This window comes from Gigantopelta aegis, chromosome 4, assembly GCF_016097555.1.
Source record: "Gigantopelta aegis isolate Gae_Host chromosome 4, Gae_host_genome, whole genome shotgun sequence".
In the NCBI taxonomy this organism is placed as follows: Eukaryota; Metazoa; Mollusca; class Gastropoda; order Neomphalida; family Peltospiridae; genus Gigantopelta; species Gigantopelta aegis.
The window spans coordinates 30,472,287-30,489,883 of record NC_054702.1 but is presented as its reverse complement, the minus strand read 5'-3'; the positions used below and the strand labels follow the sequence as shown (position 1 = coordinate 30,489,883).

The window sequence follows — 17,597 nt, the reverse complement described above, 5'->3', positions numbered from 1 at the left end:
TCAAAACAATCTAATAAAAACTAGTTTTAATTGTTAATTTCTATTTAACATGTTTAATTTTTTTTTTTTAAATCACATTTTGTATTAGTCTGTGAAGGCTGCACCTGAGAATCAGTCTCAAATTGCAGAACTATCCAAAAAATGCTTTCCCCTTTTCAAATTTAATTTTTTTTAAAATAAAAATTATAAGTATATCTCAATTAATATATAAAGGGTGACCCAGAGGATAATTGTACCAAATTTCAGAACAATTAAGTCAAAACTGTAGGAATAGTTGATGGGCAGACGCCGGACAAATCAGTATCAGAAAAGCTCCGCTGATGAATGTCATAGCGGAGATAATAAAAAATAAGACATGGACAATTTCAAATTTATTTAGTATCACATCATGCAAAATTTATTTACAAAATGTTGATGTAGCCTATATACAATATTTCATGTAACATCTGCCAAAATCCCTATTTATATGCAGCTAACATAACTAACATCCTGTATATTCTTTCTTTTTTTCTCAAAATAATGAAATATGCACATTGCTGGTTTAATAATTATTTGCCCCTTAAAATATCAATATTATGGATATAAACACCAATATGAAATGCAGTTAAGTTCCATAAACTGTTACGCCATTACAGATGTAGTAGTGAATTTCAATACATACATTACATTCAATAGAATAGGAAGGTTCGATTACAAAATGTGATTAAATACATTCATCTTGATTCACCAGATTTGACATATGCCAGTTTACAATGGAGGATGTTCAACAATTATGCAACATAATTTACATTTTTATAATCGACCAACACCACCCCATGTACTGTTTTAACAATTCTAGGGCCAATCCCTCCCCTCTACAATTATGTACCTGTTATTAGATTTTCTGTTTGTATTTGTTTGTTTGGTTTGGCAATAAAAATAGCAATTTCTGGCTTCATTTTACTTAATTGATAAAAATATGATAATTGTTTTGAAAATGTTATGCAACTGACAAACACACACACTTCGCCTTCCACCCATGTTTTGTAACACAACCCACAATACCTTTCAGGCATTACTTAATTGTTGAACGGCCCATTCATCTATGTAATATGTTTTAAAAACTTAAAAGTAAGTGGGATTCCTTTTCCCTCGTTTTCAAATATCACTACAAAATCAACGAAAGTCAGGACCTGTTATTTTCATTTAAAAGAAAAGAGAAATACAATTTCAAAACAAAAATTTGTTTAACGAAAGTCAGGACCTGTTATTTTCATTTAAAAGAAAAGAGAAATACAATTTCAAAACAAAAATTTGTTTAACGCAATCATTTAAGCACATTGATTTATTAATCTCAGACTATTGGATGTCAAACATTTCGTAAATTTGACAAATAGTCTTAGAAAGGAAACCTGCTACATTTTTCCATTAGTAGCAAGGGAGAGAAATATACTGCAACTACGTACTGTACAACATTGCATGCACTCTTTTTATTATTTTTTTAAAAATATATATTCAACACATTTGTAAGAATGAATTAAAATCTGGGGTAGTAAAACCTGTGTTGTAGTGCCTACTAATTTCCAAAACTGAACTACATCATAACTTCCTACCATACATCATATAATAATAATAATTTTAAAAAAGCCCAAAACCACAAACAGCTGAAATTAGAATAGGGAACAACTTTACTGTTTTCTGGTTTGCCAGTGTATATTGGTGGTTTTACTATCCTAAATTATTGTCAATAAAACTTAATTTGCAACAGCAAAAGCACTGATATAAGATGGCAAATTGGAAAGCACTGTAGATTCATTCCCTAAATGAATTTAAATAGAAATGTTTGTTAAGCAAAGATATTTTGGCAATTTATGCTTTGGGTTTCTTTTATTTACATGATGGAAAACAATGATGTTTAAACAAGTATTAACATGTGACACTAAAATTGGGTACAGTAGTACCGCACATGGTCAGTGAGTAAAAAAGTAAGGAAAGCCAAACACTGTCTCCTCAGTCACTCTTTAAGCATGCAAAGGAGAGCTGAAATTGATGTGACTTCATTTATTTACTGATAGTCTATTTAAGATAATATTAGAGATACAAAATACATGTGGAAGCATACAATAGAGCATTAAGTCCCTGGATAAAATCTATGTGAAGGTTGATTTATCTGTCCCAATCAAACATATGCTGGAGATGTTTTTATTTTTTAATTAGTGTACATAGATTAAATATGATAAACATTACCGAAAAATTCTATAAAAAGTGAGCAAATACTGTACCGTATCACGGGAAGCCATCAGAAACTGTTTTTTAGGTTCCGTTGTATAGTTGTACTCGATATAATAATCATGGGAAACAAAATTTCGGTTCCGTGATCTAGGCCCCCCACCCTAAATTTTGTGAATTATAATTTTATTATATTTTAATTTGTTTTACAATCCCTAAGTTCCCTTGGCATTCAGCCTCATGTCACTGCCCCCCCCCCCCCCCCCCCCCCACCCAATAATGGATTTTCTGGATCTGCCACTGCACGCTACAGACATGGTACTGGAAATGATCGTTTCCGTGAAATCAACCATATCCAGTTGAGACAAATGATAGGTGTAATTACAGAAATAGATCATAGACGAAGCAGGGTTAATTCACAGGCAGAGGGGAGGGTGACAATTTGATGAGACATGTTTGATTGACAACGCTTTGGTATAAATATTATCAATGTTTTTCACTGTAAAATAAGAATATTTTTCAGCTTACGAGTGAAGTCAATACCTTATACCTCCCCCCCCCCCCCCCATTTTGCAAGACTTTGTAATCTTGGTGCTAAATATAGAATATCAGGTTACTATGACTTGGCATTTATTGGCAAAGTGTAGGTAACAGGCAAACTAATAAATACTATCGAAACAGTAACCTGATATATATATGTGCGTTTCTTATCATGCAACCCTTTCAACCTATATTTTTTACAGCTTTTTTTATGAAAATAAACAAAAGTTTAGATCCGACTTAAGGAAAATCTATGTCACTGGCTGTTGAGTGTCACTAATTGCCATTGTAAAATGAGTATCCAACCCACTATCATCTGCAGAATTAATTCCTAGTGACCTGATAACACACCGCAACACCAAAGTTCTCATTCTAGTAATATAGACATTGGTGTTATTAGGAAGTGACGCAACAATCCTTAAAATGATGTCACAAGAATAGAATAGAATAGATGTTCAACGTCATCCCAGCACGAAAAATACATCCACTACTGGGTGTTAAACTATGTCACAGGAAGTATGGTTGCATGATAATATTTTTCTGAAACATTTCCATTTCAAAGTGCACAACCTATATTTTTTATTTGCCTTCTTTATTAATAGCAGCATGACAAAACATTTAGTATTAGGTGGTCTTGCACCAATTAGGATCAAATAACTTGAACAAGTGGTAGCAAAATAATGTCATGTCTTGATATAAAGAGAGAAACTTTATCTCCACGGGGACTGGTCATTTTAACAAAAAATGTCATTAAATACTCTTTATTCCTGTTACTGAATCAACAGGACGGATGTGAGCTATTAAACAGTATTTTTCAACAGGCACTTAATAAATCTGCTTGCTCTCTGTTTTCACCTTCTAGAAAGCAGTGTGCCAGAACTAATTCAATAACCCCAAAAAGCATTTTGCTTAACAACTTCATGGAAGTCCTGTTCAAGTGGTTTACAACTTTTTTCCAAACATTATGTAACTTGTGAGCCACCACATCATGAGAGGTTGAAACAGAGCCACAGATAATATCAAGTACAGGCTTCTCTTGTTTCCTTTTGAAAAACCGTCATCCGTACTGTGAGGAAGGATCTGTACTTTCAGTGTTCTCACCTGCAACAAACAAGAAAATGCTCTTTATATCTGTGTCAATTAAGAATCGGCATAATACTGACTTTTAATGTTATTTTGGGGGATTTTTTTTTTAATTAAACCAGATCTGATGAAGATATTGACTTTTTTCAATCATAAATAACGCTAATAATACATTTTTGAATGTTTTTATTAAATTACATCAAATTTGATGATAGATAAATGCTAGAACAGCCAACTTGTGCAGCTTCACGTGCATTGTCTCTGAAGTAATCAATAATGCAGTACAAAGAGACTGAAGCCGTAAAAGTTGGAACTGCACGTGTTCCATCAATTGCCTTAAAACCTGTATCAGAAAAGATTTAACCTATACAGTTTTATAAATATTTTTTGTATTATTATTTACACTGAAAAAAAGATATTTCAGATGGTATGGGTTTACAATTTAATAAATTAATGTTTTTATATGAATTTTATATTTACTGGAAAATTTAATTGTTAGTGTGTTAAAACTACAAGGTAAATTTTGATTTTGTCCCAGAATAAAATACTAGTAAGCTAATTAAATAGGATTAATTTGTACCATAACATTTAATAATGTCAAAAAGTAGGTCTACTAGATAATTTTGGTGTATCCAGTTCATTACAATAAGCCGACAACTTCAAAAAACAACAAAAACAATTAAGTGTCTGCAATACGTTTTGAGCTATATTTGTTTAAAGCCCCAGACCAAAATCGTCGAAGCTGAGTCTGGTCAGTCCGGCGCTGTCAAAATATAGAACATGTTCAATAATATCTCCTGCCAGATCTGTTGTTTGCGGTAGCAGAAACGCGGTGTCTTTTGTCACATTGGTCATTCGATTCAGTTTCAGTGCATTTCTTTTTTAACTGGTAGTACCATACTCGCCAGACTCTAAAATCGATAGTCGCCCAACGGACTACCTTTGTAAAATTCTTAGTCACCCTTAGCCAATAAAGGTCGCCACGGGTGACCGGGCAACTGCTAAATTTTAACCCTGAGGCTTGAATCATTATCTTTGATATGAACATTAGATCCACTTACCAAGAAAAATACTAGTGTTAGACTAAACCACAGCAGCACTGAATAATATCCTGTTGCTTTCATAACAAGTCCACCTAATAAACTAAAAATCATCCTGAAATGGAAACAAATGAACTTTATGACACAAAGATAATTGGATACAACAGGAAACGTAATTTGTTTTAATAAGATACATAAATATTGCAGCTGCAACACAAATATAAAATAACTCTTGAAATTATTCTGTAGCCCAAAAGTAAAAACCCCCACTATTTTATTGTAAAAATTAATATTCTTAAAGATTTGTACAAATTATTTATTTTATTTTCAGAATAACACAAAAGTAATAACTAAACCCCCCCCTCCAAAAAAACCCAACAACCCTCAAACAAACATATAAAAGCCTCGCTAGGGATTTCTGAAGCTATCTTACCACTATGAAATCTTAGAACCATTGTAGGCTACGACGTCACTACAGCACAAGCCATAGTGATGTCATAGCCTACGATGCTTTTATGATTTCGTAGCACCAAGATAGCTTTGAAAATATGGACCCTAGATAAGTTTTTATAATATCCATCATAATTTTGGCCTTTGAATATCGATTTATTCCTAATTCTGAAACAATGGGACCAGTTCTAATATGTTGTTCAAATGTTTTGTTGACAATAATCTGCATAGAATATACTACATACTAACATACTTAATGATTGTGCATTCAATTACATTTGTATGTATAATTTTAACACTAAATATGTAACAAAATAAAATTTGGTCCTTACTGTACTAAAGTGTGAGACTTTTAGCATTACTGGACATGTCTATAAGTAACAGTAATTATACAAACCCAACAAATTTATATCCTAAGTATGCAATCATATCGAGGTATTTAATCTCTTTGCTGAGGTTCATCAAATAAAGACTAAGTAGAATTGCAAGAAGTTCTATGATGATCCACACTAGGGCAGAACTAGCCTGGACGCCCAGCTGCTCGGGGGTAAATCTGAAACAACAAGCATGCTGGCATTAAAGGTAGTACTAAACCAAATAACTTCCGGCTGGGTCAAAGTTCAAGGTGCACCCAACTTTTGATAGAGAAGTTAACACCACAAGTCCTGTAATTGTGATAAATGTGAGTGTGTTGGTTGTAAAAAAAAAAAAATTCATCTGGGCAAAAAATGTATGCAATTTTATTTCATCTAGTACCTATGTATCAAGTAGCCTTGTGCTTGAAACATGTATGGGGTACCTGTAAAAAAAAATACTTAATTTTTGTGAGGAACTAGGGTAGTCATAGTCGCTACCCGTTATCTCTGAAATGAGCAGCTTGAACACCCAGTTTTTCTGTTTCACTTTAAGGGTGAGGGGTGGTAGTATTTATATCCATGGTGTTTATGTCAATTGATACGTTGCAGGTAGGAGTTTTAGCCACATAGGCTACCACTGTCTATGGGATTTGATTTGGTAGTATACACCCTATAGACAGGCTCACACAGCAGTTGAAACGTCAAATAGATTACATGAATATGTGAACATTCCTCTTCAAACAATTCTCGCTGCCATAAGCCACTTGGAAAACACTTTAGCAGTTAACATTAGTTAAAATTAACAAAGCCAGTTTTCTTATTTATACTAATTTATAGTTACATAGCCATAATTGAGTCATATAATAATTAAATTTCCATTATATTCATTACATTTTAACATCACCCTATTGGCCCAGCCAAAGCATGTTTGTGCGTAAAAATAATGTCAGGAAATGTCATATTTGATGACGTCACTTATATAAATTTGGTACTTTGTCTTACAGAGCATTATTATTTAACAACCAAATGAATAAATCAAAATAAAATATGAACTTTTAATGCCATTATTAGTAAGACTTAAGTCTAATTATAAGGATTGTCTGTTATTTCTTTTATATTCATCTCGGTATGAACAAAAAAGAAAATCCACAAACGTACGTGTGAACAGCTTTGCCGATTCAGTTTGCAGATGATTGTTTTGTTCATACCCTAATAAACATAAAAGAAATAACAGACAATCCTCAATTAAAATATTGCTAAAAAAAAGTAATATGTTTCAAATTCTGGCATACAGGACAGGACACTAATGTATAGTGAAAATCCATCCATCTGAACTTAATACATCTTTCCATTAGTGGCAAGGTATCTTTTATATGCACTATCCCCCCAAAAAACCTAATGTTCTCAATGAATCTGAAAGGGAAAATGGTATGAGCAACCATTCATTTTTGAAACATAAAAAAAAAATGCACTTTTCGAAAATCTTAGAGGGATGACAGTGATATTCATAACGCTCCAAAAACTATTGAGAGGATATCACTACATATTTGGTGTGGTTAATAAACGTAATAATTATTACTTACCTTTCCTGTGTTCCCATAACAAGACCAGCAACAAGAATGTACGTTACAAAAGCCATTACTGAAAATTAAAATTAAAAATACTCAATTAAAATGAACCGTTCTTTATTTTGTAATGTGTAACACACTGTATTTTTATATCAAAAACTAGAAAATAACTTATTGAGTAAGTGATGCAACCATCAATGAGTGTCTCACTTGTTACACATTAGTTATAAATGACTTTAATAAAGATGTCCAAAAAGTATCACATGGAAAATTGGATTTGTGGTTATAATGGGAGTTATGGGACATCCTCCCACTTTCCACCCCTACCTGCATAATATAAATAATCTAGCATTCTTTGGGTTTTTAAAAATTGTTTTAGTCCTATCAACAATTAATCAACCCACAAAAAGTTATAACCAACTGTTTTGAGAAACTTTACTTTTCACCGTAACTACATAGGATCCACAGAACAATATCAATAACAAGAAGATACTAACAGTTTGCTCACAGAGAAAATTTTATCTAATCTAAATTTGGCATATTAACCTTTTATTAATCCCCAAACTCAACTCAAAATGTAAATAAATAAATAAATAATAAATTTAAACATGAAAAACAAGTAATAGGACTTAGCTTACAGCTAAAGCAGACGGGAAATGGTCACAAAAGACAAGTGCAAGTCACAGCTAGAGACAAGGACTTGGGTATGGAGGTGGATAGCAAAAGAAGTTGAATGATAAGAACTGCCCAATAGGGAAGAAATGAGATAGCAATGTGATAAAAACAAAATAATAATAATAACAAACTAAACAAAACAACAAAAAACACTGTTATTGAAAAGCCAGTGAAAATGTTAAAGAACTTACTAGGTATATATAAATCAGGAGCATTTACTTCATATCTGGGAGCAACAGGTTCCTCTTGATTATACCGTATTGACCAGTCCTTTGGAAAACAATTACATATAATAAATTGTAGTATATCAAATGCCAGGAACAAATCACATAACAATATATACATATATAATATCAAACACAGAAATCAGGCTTTTGTTGTGCAATCATCATGTTAAGTAATGTATTTTATGCCCAATCACTGTATACATTGGCAAGATATGATGACTAGATAAATCTCTATATTTTTGGTCACTGACCAAAAATATAGGTCACGTGACATAAGCCCAACTCGACTCGAGTGTTTCAGACTAGATTTTCAATAAACATACTCTTTAAATAATTTGTTTAAGTACAGTAAATACAAATAACTTTTAGTTTTGTGATAATAATACAAAACTTGTATATTTATTATGAATTAAGAGTTTAGAAACGCTTTTTGAATGTGACAGAATGTAGCTAGTGTCTTACAAAAAACGACGTCATGTATCTTGTATGACCTCATATGGCACAAGCCTTGCTAGGTTGACGATACTCAATTTGCTTACACAAAAAATGGAATAATTAAATGATTTTCCGACTATTCCGTAGGATTGCAGAATAAAAGAATAACTGGTTACCGTCTTAAGATATCGGTTTTAACCTGCTCAGGTCGAATGGAGCTCGGCAGAGCCTCGCTAAAGCAATACATGTCCATTACCAAGCCTAACAAATTTTCACCTAAGTTCAAGTGCCATAACTCTGTCAAAAATTATGAAACTTGATCTGTAATACACAAAATTTCAGATCAATATCTTGAGGCATTGTGGAAAAAACATCTGGAAAACTATATGTGAGTGAGACGGATGGACAGACAGACAGGATAGAGACAAAACCTATAGTCCCCTCTGGTTGGACTGGTAGGGGATTTGTAAAAACTACAGCAGATACTAGCAATTAATATATGGTTGTCCCAAGGTCATTTCATTTCAACTTTATTTTCGTGCTTATAATCCAATTAAGGTTCCATCACGCTGTCCTGGGCAAACATCTCGGCTATCTGAGCTGTCTGTCCAGGACAGAAGGTTAGTTGTTAGTTGTTAGTGGTTAATGAGAGAGAAGAGGGTGTAGTGGTCTTACAACTACCCATTGAGTCGTTAAAACTTGCTCTGGGTGGGAGCCAGTACTAGGCTGCGAACCCTGTACCTATCAGCCGTATGTCCGATGGCTTAACCATGACACCACCGAGGCCGGTTGTCCAAAGTCAAATCACTTCTTTGATGTCATACTTACCGAGTGTGTAAATGGAAATGCCAACAATCCCAGCTTCTTTCCTACATATGTGGTATCTACAGCAAAATAGTATTTGATTTTCGATGAGGCTACATACTGTTCTATCTGAAATAATAAAAAAAATCAAGGGTTTCAATTTTGAAGTACTGGTATACGAGATCAAAGACAAAGATATTTTATAAATTCATGATGCAAGCAATAACAGGCACATTTCTGTAAAAAAAACTAAACAAATTGATTTGTATATTAGTCAAGATGTGTTCACTAGTATACTAAAAGGCAAAAGACAAAGATAATTGATGATAAGTTTTTACTGCCGTGTAGTCCAATCATAAATCGTGAAAAAACATTACATTGACATGGATTCCACATATTAGACTGAAACCATATCACCTATATCGACTTTAAGATCTCCTATGACAAAACACATGCCATAAACAAGCAGAATGGCAGACCACTGCATGTATTTTGCCCTATGGAATCTCAGCGAAGTTAATATCGGTGACATCGTTAGTCTCGTATGTAATGGGGGGTTTTCACGATTTGTGTCTGGATAAAATTTGGGGGAAATCTAACAGTAATTAAAGGTAGGAGAGTAATTTATCATAGTTGTTAACAATTCGGTTCAGACTTTAAGCATTAGCCTACAAATATATTTGCTTTAAAATAAATGCCTTTCAATTAAACTAGTGCTTGGCCTGTCAAAATCCTGGCTAAAACACTGCTACTAGATACATTCAATACATAAATATATCTATGTACTGGTACTAACGTTTTTATTCAGCAGTTCTTTACCCTGACCAGCCAGAGACGTGCCATACTGCATCGCCATTGACGCCATCGGATCATTGAGCACCTGTTGTCCTGGAAAGCTTGGCTGTGGGGAATCTGTAAAACCTAAACCACACACAACATTCTGTGATAAAGTTTTCTATCTCAGAACATTAATAGCAAAGCATCAGGACATGGTTTGACAACCAACATACTGGCAGTATTTCAGTTTTTGCACTGATTTTATGCTCCCCATGTCAAATTGTCAGTGATAGCAGTTATTTTTAAGGGATAAAATTATGTCAGTGATCATTATTCATATTTACACACATTGCCCAAAAAACTAACTTTAGGTTTGGCTAATAAAATGTTGAATAAATTATTTAGTGAGATTTCACATTTAAAAAAACGGCATCGAATTTAAGGGTGGCATCAAAAGCAATTGCTGTAGTTGCAACGTGAACTGCCAATGGTCAAGGGTTTTACTAACGGCTGTAGCTGCAACTTGAACTGCCAATGGTCAGTAGTTTTACTAATGGCTGTAGCTGCAACTTGAACCGCCGCCAGTGGTCAGTAGTTTTACTAACGGCAGTAGCTGCAACTTGAACTGCCAATGGTCAGGGGTTTTACTAACGGCTGTAGCTGCAACTTGAACTGCCAATGGTCAGTAGTTTTACTAATGGCTGTAGCTGCAACTTGAACCGCCGCCAGTGGTCAGTAGTTTTACTAACGGCAGTAGCTGCAACTTGAACTGCCAATGGTCAGGGGTTTTACTAACGGCTGTAGCTGCAACTTGAACTGCCAGTGGTCAGGGGTTTTACTAATGGCTGTAGCTGCAACTTGAACTGCCAGTGGTCAGGGGTTTTACTAACGGCAGTAGCTGCAACTTGAACTGCCAGTGGTCAGGGGTTTTACTAACGGCAGTAGCTGCAACTTGAACCGCCAATGGTCAGGGGTTTTACTAACGGCAGTAGCTGCAACTTGAACCGCCAATGGTCAGGGGTTTTACTAACGGCAGTAGCTGCAACTTGAGCCGCCAATGGTCAGGGTTTTTACTAACGGCTGTAGCTGCCAATGGTCAGGGGTTTTACTAACGGCAGTAGCTGCAACTTGAACTGCCAGTGGTCAGGGGTTTTACTAACGGCAGTAGCTGCAACTTGAACCGCCAATGGTCAGGGGTTTTACTAACGGCAGTAGCTGCAACTTGAACCGCCAATGGTCAGGGGTTTTACTAACGGCAGTAGCTGCAACTTGAGCCGCCAATGGTCAGGGTTTTTACTAACGGCTGTAGCTGCCAATGGTCAGGGGTTTTACTAACGGCAGTAGCTGCAACTTGAACTGCCAGTGGTCAGGGGTTTTACTAACGGCTGTAGCTGCAACTTGAACTGCCAGTGGTCAGGGGTTTGACTAACGGCTGTAGCTGCAACTTGAACTGCCAGTGGTCAGGGGTTTGACTAACGGCTGTAGCTGCAACTTGAACTGCCAATGGTCAGGGGTTTGACTAACGGCTGTAGCTGCAACTTGAACTGCCAATGGTCAGGGGTTTCACTAACGGCTGTAGCTGCAACTTGAACTGCCAATGGTCAGGGGTTTTACTAACGGCTGTAGCTGCAACTTGAACTGCCAATGGTCAGGGGTTTTACTAACGGCAGTAGCTGCAACTTGAACTACCAATGGTCAGGGGTTTTACTAATGACTGGTTATTATGACTGAATCAAAATTATTGCTGTCGATTGAAGGGATAATTTTGAGTTTATAATTTTATGTTTATTTGTCATTGGTTAAAAATTGTTGTAGGTGTGCAGGTGAGCATTTTGCCTACAGCAAAAACATTTTGTAGATTCATAAGTTCAATTCCTGTAAAAACTAAAGCAAGATCATATTGGTACAACTCATTTCAAGGTTCAGATTACAAGTTTAATAGTGATGGAAATAACAAGCTGAAGTGGGTTTTTTAACATGTACCTGTAGTATTATAAGTGTGGTCAGCAGCAAGTGAACAACATTAAACATTAAAGTGTTGTAGTCAGATCTGGCCAGTACAGACCACTACAGGCCTTCGGATTTCACGGAAACAATAATTTCTGGTACTGTGTCAGTAGTGTGCCAGTAAAATCACAGAACCAAAATTTAGTTTTCTACGATTAATATATCGTTGATTATTATATCAACAAAAATAATCTATATATAATAAAACAGTTTCTGATGGGTTCCCATGATCAAAAGGCACGGAACCGAAAAGGTGTTTCCAATGAAATTTAAAATCCTATAGCCTGCACTATCCTTCAGAATCTCCCCAACAATAGGATTGTATTTCAAATTTTGTTGGGGGTTGGTGTAGAAAGTAAATATGGAATAGTCCATATATATATATTACTACACTCTATGCCATCTCATTTGTATTCATATTTTCCTGAATAATTATTTTCACACATTAAAAACTTTGTATACTAGTAATTTACATTCAGCTTGCTGGTTTGATCCGATCAACTGTTTTTACAAGTTAGATATTAAAACTAAACACATAGTGAAGTAATGAAAACTACAATGCATTAAATCTAGTAAATCTTACCATGGCTGGGTCCATAGTTCACAGGATATCCCTGTGGTGGTGGCATACTTGGTTGTGGAGAACTGGTGTCCTGGAAAAGTTGGGGTTGAGGCTGGGCATGTTTCTGTGATTTACCCTTGCGCTTTCCAGGTACTGCTAAAAATTAAATCATTTGTTTATATTATTAATTTTACATTACATATAATCATCTAATATATATACATTATAATCATAGTATATCTACATTCTTGAAAAGTAAAATACTATAGGCTAATAGTATAGGATACATGTTTAAAACAAGAGGCCTTCTTAAAAATGTACATAAAACCAAAATTGTATGGATTTTTTAACTGGTCTATTATTTTGTGTACGACTGCAAACAACAATGGATAGCTGTTAATACAGTTATACTTCTATATTACATCTAAAGCCCAGGGTGCTAATTCACTAAACTCGCAACTTTGCGATCTCGCAGTGCAATGCTAAAAGACATACAAAGAGGATGCTTTGTTGTCTAGCAGAGCGTAAGAAACCTGTGTGAATTTAACTAATCGAAAACATACGTGTATGGTATTTGTCAAAATGTCAGAATCACCTTTAAGACTTAGTGGCTTGTTTTCTGAGGATGAGAAATGTCAAGTACTATTTTATGTACAATATATTGTTTTTATTATATGGTACGTGGTCCAATATTAGTTCAGGTTCAATTTCCATGCATGCAGTGGCACTAATAATAATGTTTAATATCTTGCACAATAAGTTGAATAATTTCCAACTGTCAAAATAAAGTAAAAAATACTGTACCTTTGTTACTAAAAAAATGCGGTGAAAATATATTTCAAATAGGTAAGTTAATCATGATATATAGAGGTTATTACCAGTCTTTTTCGGTATCATCAATATCATATATTAGGAACAAAAATTGTATTATGCGAGCCTCTGAAAATGTAAGATAAATTATATAATAAATATGATGTCCACAATGATGTCTCTTGACATGTGTGGTCTCAGCAAAAAGAGTTCGATCCGTATCCCTCTATATCAAAAGCTCTAAAGACTGACCCTAACCCCATACCTAAAACTACCCTAATCATTGACATGGGGGGTACGGGTCGAACTCATGCCTATGAATTTCCCATTTAATTTTTACAATATCGGTCTTCAAACAAAATTGACAAAACTGTGAACAGCCATCGCGGTAGCCCGAGTACTCTGACTGTAAGAGAGGTAGACGGACATTTGGACATAAATATGCTCTCATTAGTCAGAGACCAACCTATGTATTTTTTTGGCAATTCCTGACAACCAAAAAGTTGGCAAAGATTCCCGCTCTAATACCACACCAATCCTACGTTTGACATCAAATACCTTTACATCGATCATTTTCGAGTTAACTGATAAAACAAAAATCCACATATTAATCACTAATACACATACTACAGAAAGAAATCCGACAGCACCCTCATTCAGCTACGCTTCGGCAAACTCCGGACAGCAGAATTCTAAGTTCATCGACCTATATCGTGACGTTGTGTCACATGATCGCCCACTCAGCCATTCAGTCTACTAGGCGGAATAGCCCAGTGGGCGATCACGTGAACTACGTCTCGAAATAGGTCGCCGAGCTTTGTAATTATGGCGACGGAGTGTCACGAAGCGTAGCTGAATGTGGGTGCTGTTGGATTTCTTTCTTATTAGTGTATTAGTGATTAATATGTGGATTTTTTTTTATCAGTTAACTCGAAAATGATCGATGTAAAGGTATTTGACGTCAAACATAGGATTGGTGTGGTATTAGAGCGGGAATCTTTGCCAACTTTTTGGTTGTCAGGAATTGCCCCAAAAATACATAGGTTGGTCTCTGACTGTAATGAGAGCGTATTTATGTCCAAATGTCCGTCTAGCTCTCTTACAGTCAGATAGCCCGAGTACTCTGACTGTAAGAGAGCTAGACGGACATTTGGACATAAACACGCTCTCATTACAGTCAGAGACCAACCTATGTCTTTTTTTGGCAATTCCTGACTACCAGACGGTAGGCAACGAGTCCCGCTCTAATACCACAACAATCCTATGTTTGACGTCAAATACCTTTACATCAATCATTTTCGAGTTAAGTGATACAAAAAAATCCACATATTAATCACTAATACACTTACTACAGAAAGAAACCCGACAGCACCCACATTCAGCTACGCTTCGTGACACTCCGTCGCAACAATTGCAAAGCTCGGCGATCTATTTCGAGACGTAGACCACGTGATCGCGCACTGGGCGATTCCGCCTTGTGCAGCAGTTACAGGGGCCGTCTCATATCAAGCGAAGTTACAACATGGAAGAGTTGGCTAATGCCGTTTTGGATGAATTTGGATTTCATTACGTCATTAAACCAAAACAATTACACATTATTGATTCCATTTTGAATTTGAAGGATACATTTGGGTGTTATCGACAGGATACGGCAAAAGTATGTGCTACGTACTGCCTCCTCTTATGAAAGATAAAGTAAGTAGTAATTTAATTTGATTATTTTATGTTTTATGAATTAGTCATTAGTACAGTAGTAGAGTGTGTGTGTGGGGTTTTTTTTTTTCAACAATTACGTAACGCTCTTGAGGGGATGGGGTATCATAAGATGTATTCCGAGGCGTTAAGGGGAAGGATGGCAATGCTTGTTACTGCAAAATCAAAATTGAATCGGTGCATAGCTCATTCGATCTTTAAAACTTATCTTATAGTTGTTTTGCTATTCAGATCAAACTAAAAAATATTGAAATTTGTTTTGTTCAACGACACCACTAGAGCACATTGATTAATTAATCACTAGCTATTGGATGTCAAACATTTGGTAACTCTGATATGAGTATTGGAGAAGAAACCCGCTACATTGGCAATGGATCTTTTATATGTACTTTCCCACAGGCCACTGACCAGTTCTGATGCATTAGTTGGAACGACAAAGAAATCAATTGGTTGAATGGATCCATCGAGGTTGTTCGATCCTGCAACGCGAACACTCAAACGACTGAGCTGAAACCCACTCCCTAAGAAATATGCGGAAATTACTCAAATGTGAAACTGTGGTGTAATATCTCATTAAAAAGCAAAAAGAAAAATAAAGAAGAAAAAGGCGGTAGGATACTAGTAAATTAAGTAATAAAAATAGTTCAAATTTTGTTTTGGGTTGGTTGTAAGTATTCTGTTTGCTTAATAACTAATTTCATATGAACGATCGTTTTATCCAAGCAAATGTAAATCACATATATGTATGGTAGTTAATAATTATTGACAATGAATTAACCTACGTAGAACACAGCCCAATTGTTTTCAACAACTGAACAAAGACCGATTCTGTAACACAATACTCAATGATCAGTTGTAGACAGGAGTTCCGTCATAGTAGACAAGCTGACGCCTAGGGACCGATGGCGATGAGTTTCGCCGTATGCATACATGTATGGCCACAAATGACTGCCAGGTCCGATGTCGGGAATTAACCTGCTTATATCAGTTTGATGTTCAAGTACGCTACCACGATTTCTGATCAGGGCCACAAACTGTACTCAGAACGAGAGGGTGTGTGGGAGTTTTAAAAAAAGGTTTAGAACTTTTTTCAGCGTAGAATGTAGCCACAATTAATGAGATTACCCATCGATACGCATTGGCAGTTAACAGTACGACAATATTTGTCGCTGATTTACAAGTTCTTTTTTGACTGACGATTTGTTTATGAAAATAATAACCGCTTGATATGAGACAGCCCCTGTAACTGCTGCACAAGGCGGAATCGCCCAGTGCGCGATCACGTGGTCTACGTCTCGAAATAGATCGCCGAGCTTTGCAATTGTTGCGACGGAGTGTCACGAAGCGTAGCTGAATGTGGGTGCTGTCGGGTTTCTTTCTGTAGTAAGTGTATTAGTGATTAATATGTGGATTTTTTTGTATCACTTAACTCGAAAATGATTGATGTAAAGGTATTTGACGTCAAACATAGGATTGTTGTGGTATTAGAGCGGGACTCGTTGCCTACCGTCTGGTAGTCAGGAATTGCCAAAAAAAGACATAGGTTGGTCTCTGACTGTAATGAGAGCGTGTTTATGTCCAAATGTCCGTCTAGCTCTCTTACAGTCAGAGTACTCGGGCTAACAGTCAGAGTACTCGGGCTACCATCGCGGCAACAGGTCTGAAACACCAAGCTTACGTTGACGATATCCTGAAGGAGCATCCATGATTATGTAATCGCTGAATTACTGCAACAAACCAATCGGTTTTAGTGATGTACTGTAATTGACACTTCAAATAAATATGGTTCAATAAATTAATTTTGCTAAAACTTTGACAGAGATACGAGACTGGTTCTCCAGCATTAAAATTCGATGGGTTTAATACAAGCGCTTCCAGTAAATGTCACCAGTCTAAGACACGACACACAAATGCACCACTGTCCGTATACTGTTGCGACTCCTTGAATTTAACATAAGGCTTAGTATTTGTATTGTACTTGTCGATTTTTGTTGTTATTTTTACCGTAAATAACACAATATAACTAATATTATAACTATAAGGTATCATTTGAATTGGCATAATAATTATTATTATTTTATTTTATTAATTATTCCCATTTTTATTGACATGATATCCACACACAGATGTATACAATACATATGATAAAAAGATCTACATGAAAAAAACCCGAAGTAGCTAAGGAGATATTTAGCTAAGATCAAATATATGTGATTGACAATCAGACATACATGTATGGAAAATTCAAAAGGAGACTAAGGACATAATAAGTATCAAAAAAGAAGAGAAGAAATACAATCTAGGTTTTAAATATATTGTGACAAATTGACGAAAATTTATGA

At 35.4% G+C, this 17,597-nt stretch overlaps 1 protein-coding gene across 2 annotated transcripts; it reads right to left on the bottom strand.

The window, feature by feature from the left end:
* Nucleotides 1-2,755: 2,755 nt before the first annotated feature.
* Nucleotides 2,756-17,137, bottom strand: LOC121370358 (protein YIF1B-A-like). 2 transcript variants are annotated; one of them, XM_041495521.1, is made up of 9 exons: nucleotides 16,934-17,137; nucleotides 12,754-12,888; nucleotides 10,183-10,307; nucleotides 9,411-9,515; nucleotides 8,112-8,190; nucleotides 7,261-7,318; nucleotides 5,719-5,874; nucleotides 4,893-4,986; nucleotides 2,756-3,849 (listed from the first exon to the last, which is right to left on the bottom strand). In XM_041495521.1, the coding sequence occupies exons 1-9, from the start codon at nucleotides 16,959-16,961 to the stop codon at nucleotides 3,691-3,693; spliced, it is 939 nt and encodes a 312-aa protein (XP_041351455.1). In that variant the 5' UTR covers nucleotides 16,962-17,137; the 3' UTR covers nucleotides 2,756-3,690. The 2 variants fall into 2 exon arrangements, with proteins under 2 accessions (XP_041351455.1, XP_041351456.1); XM_041495522.1 differs by having other exon boundaries at nucleotides 12,754-12,885.
* Between the last annotated feature and the right edge of the window lie 460 nt (nucleotides 17,138-17,597).

Bases quoted from the DNA above. Each gene is read 5' to 3' on its own strand.
- LOC121370358 (XM_041495521.1), bottom strand. From the start codon at position 16,961: ATGGATGCTCCTTCAGGATATCGTCAAC. The intron at 5,875-7,260 runs GTAAGTAATAAT...TTGTTGTTTCAG, and splicing joins GTTATGGGAACACAGGAAAG to ATTTACCCCCGAGCAGCTGG. The intron at 4,987-5,718 runs GTTTGTATAATT...TTTCCATTTCAG, and splicing joins TTAGGATATAAATTTGTTGG to GATGATTTTTAGTTTATTAG.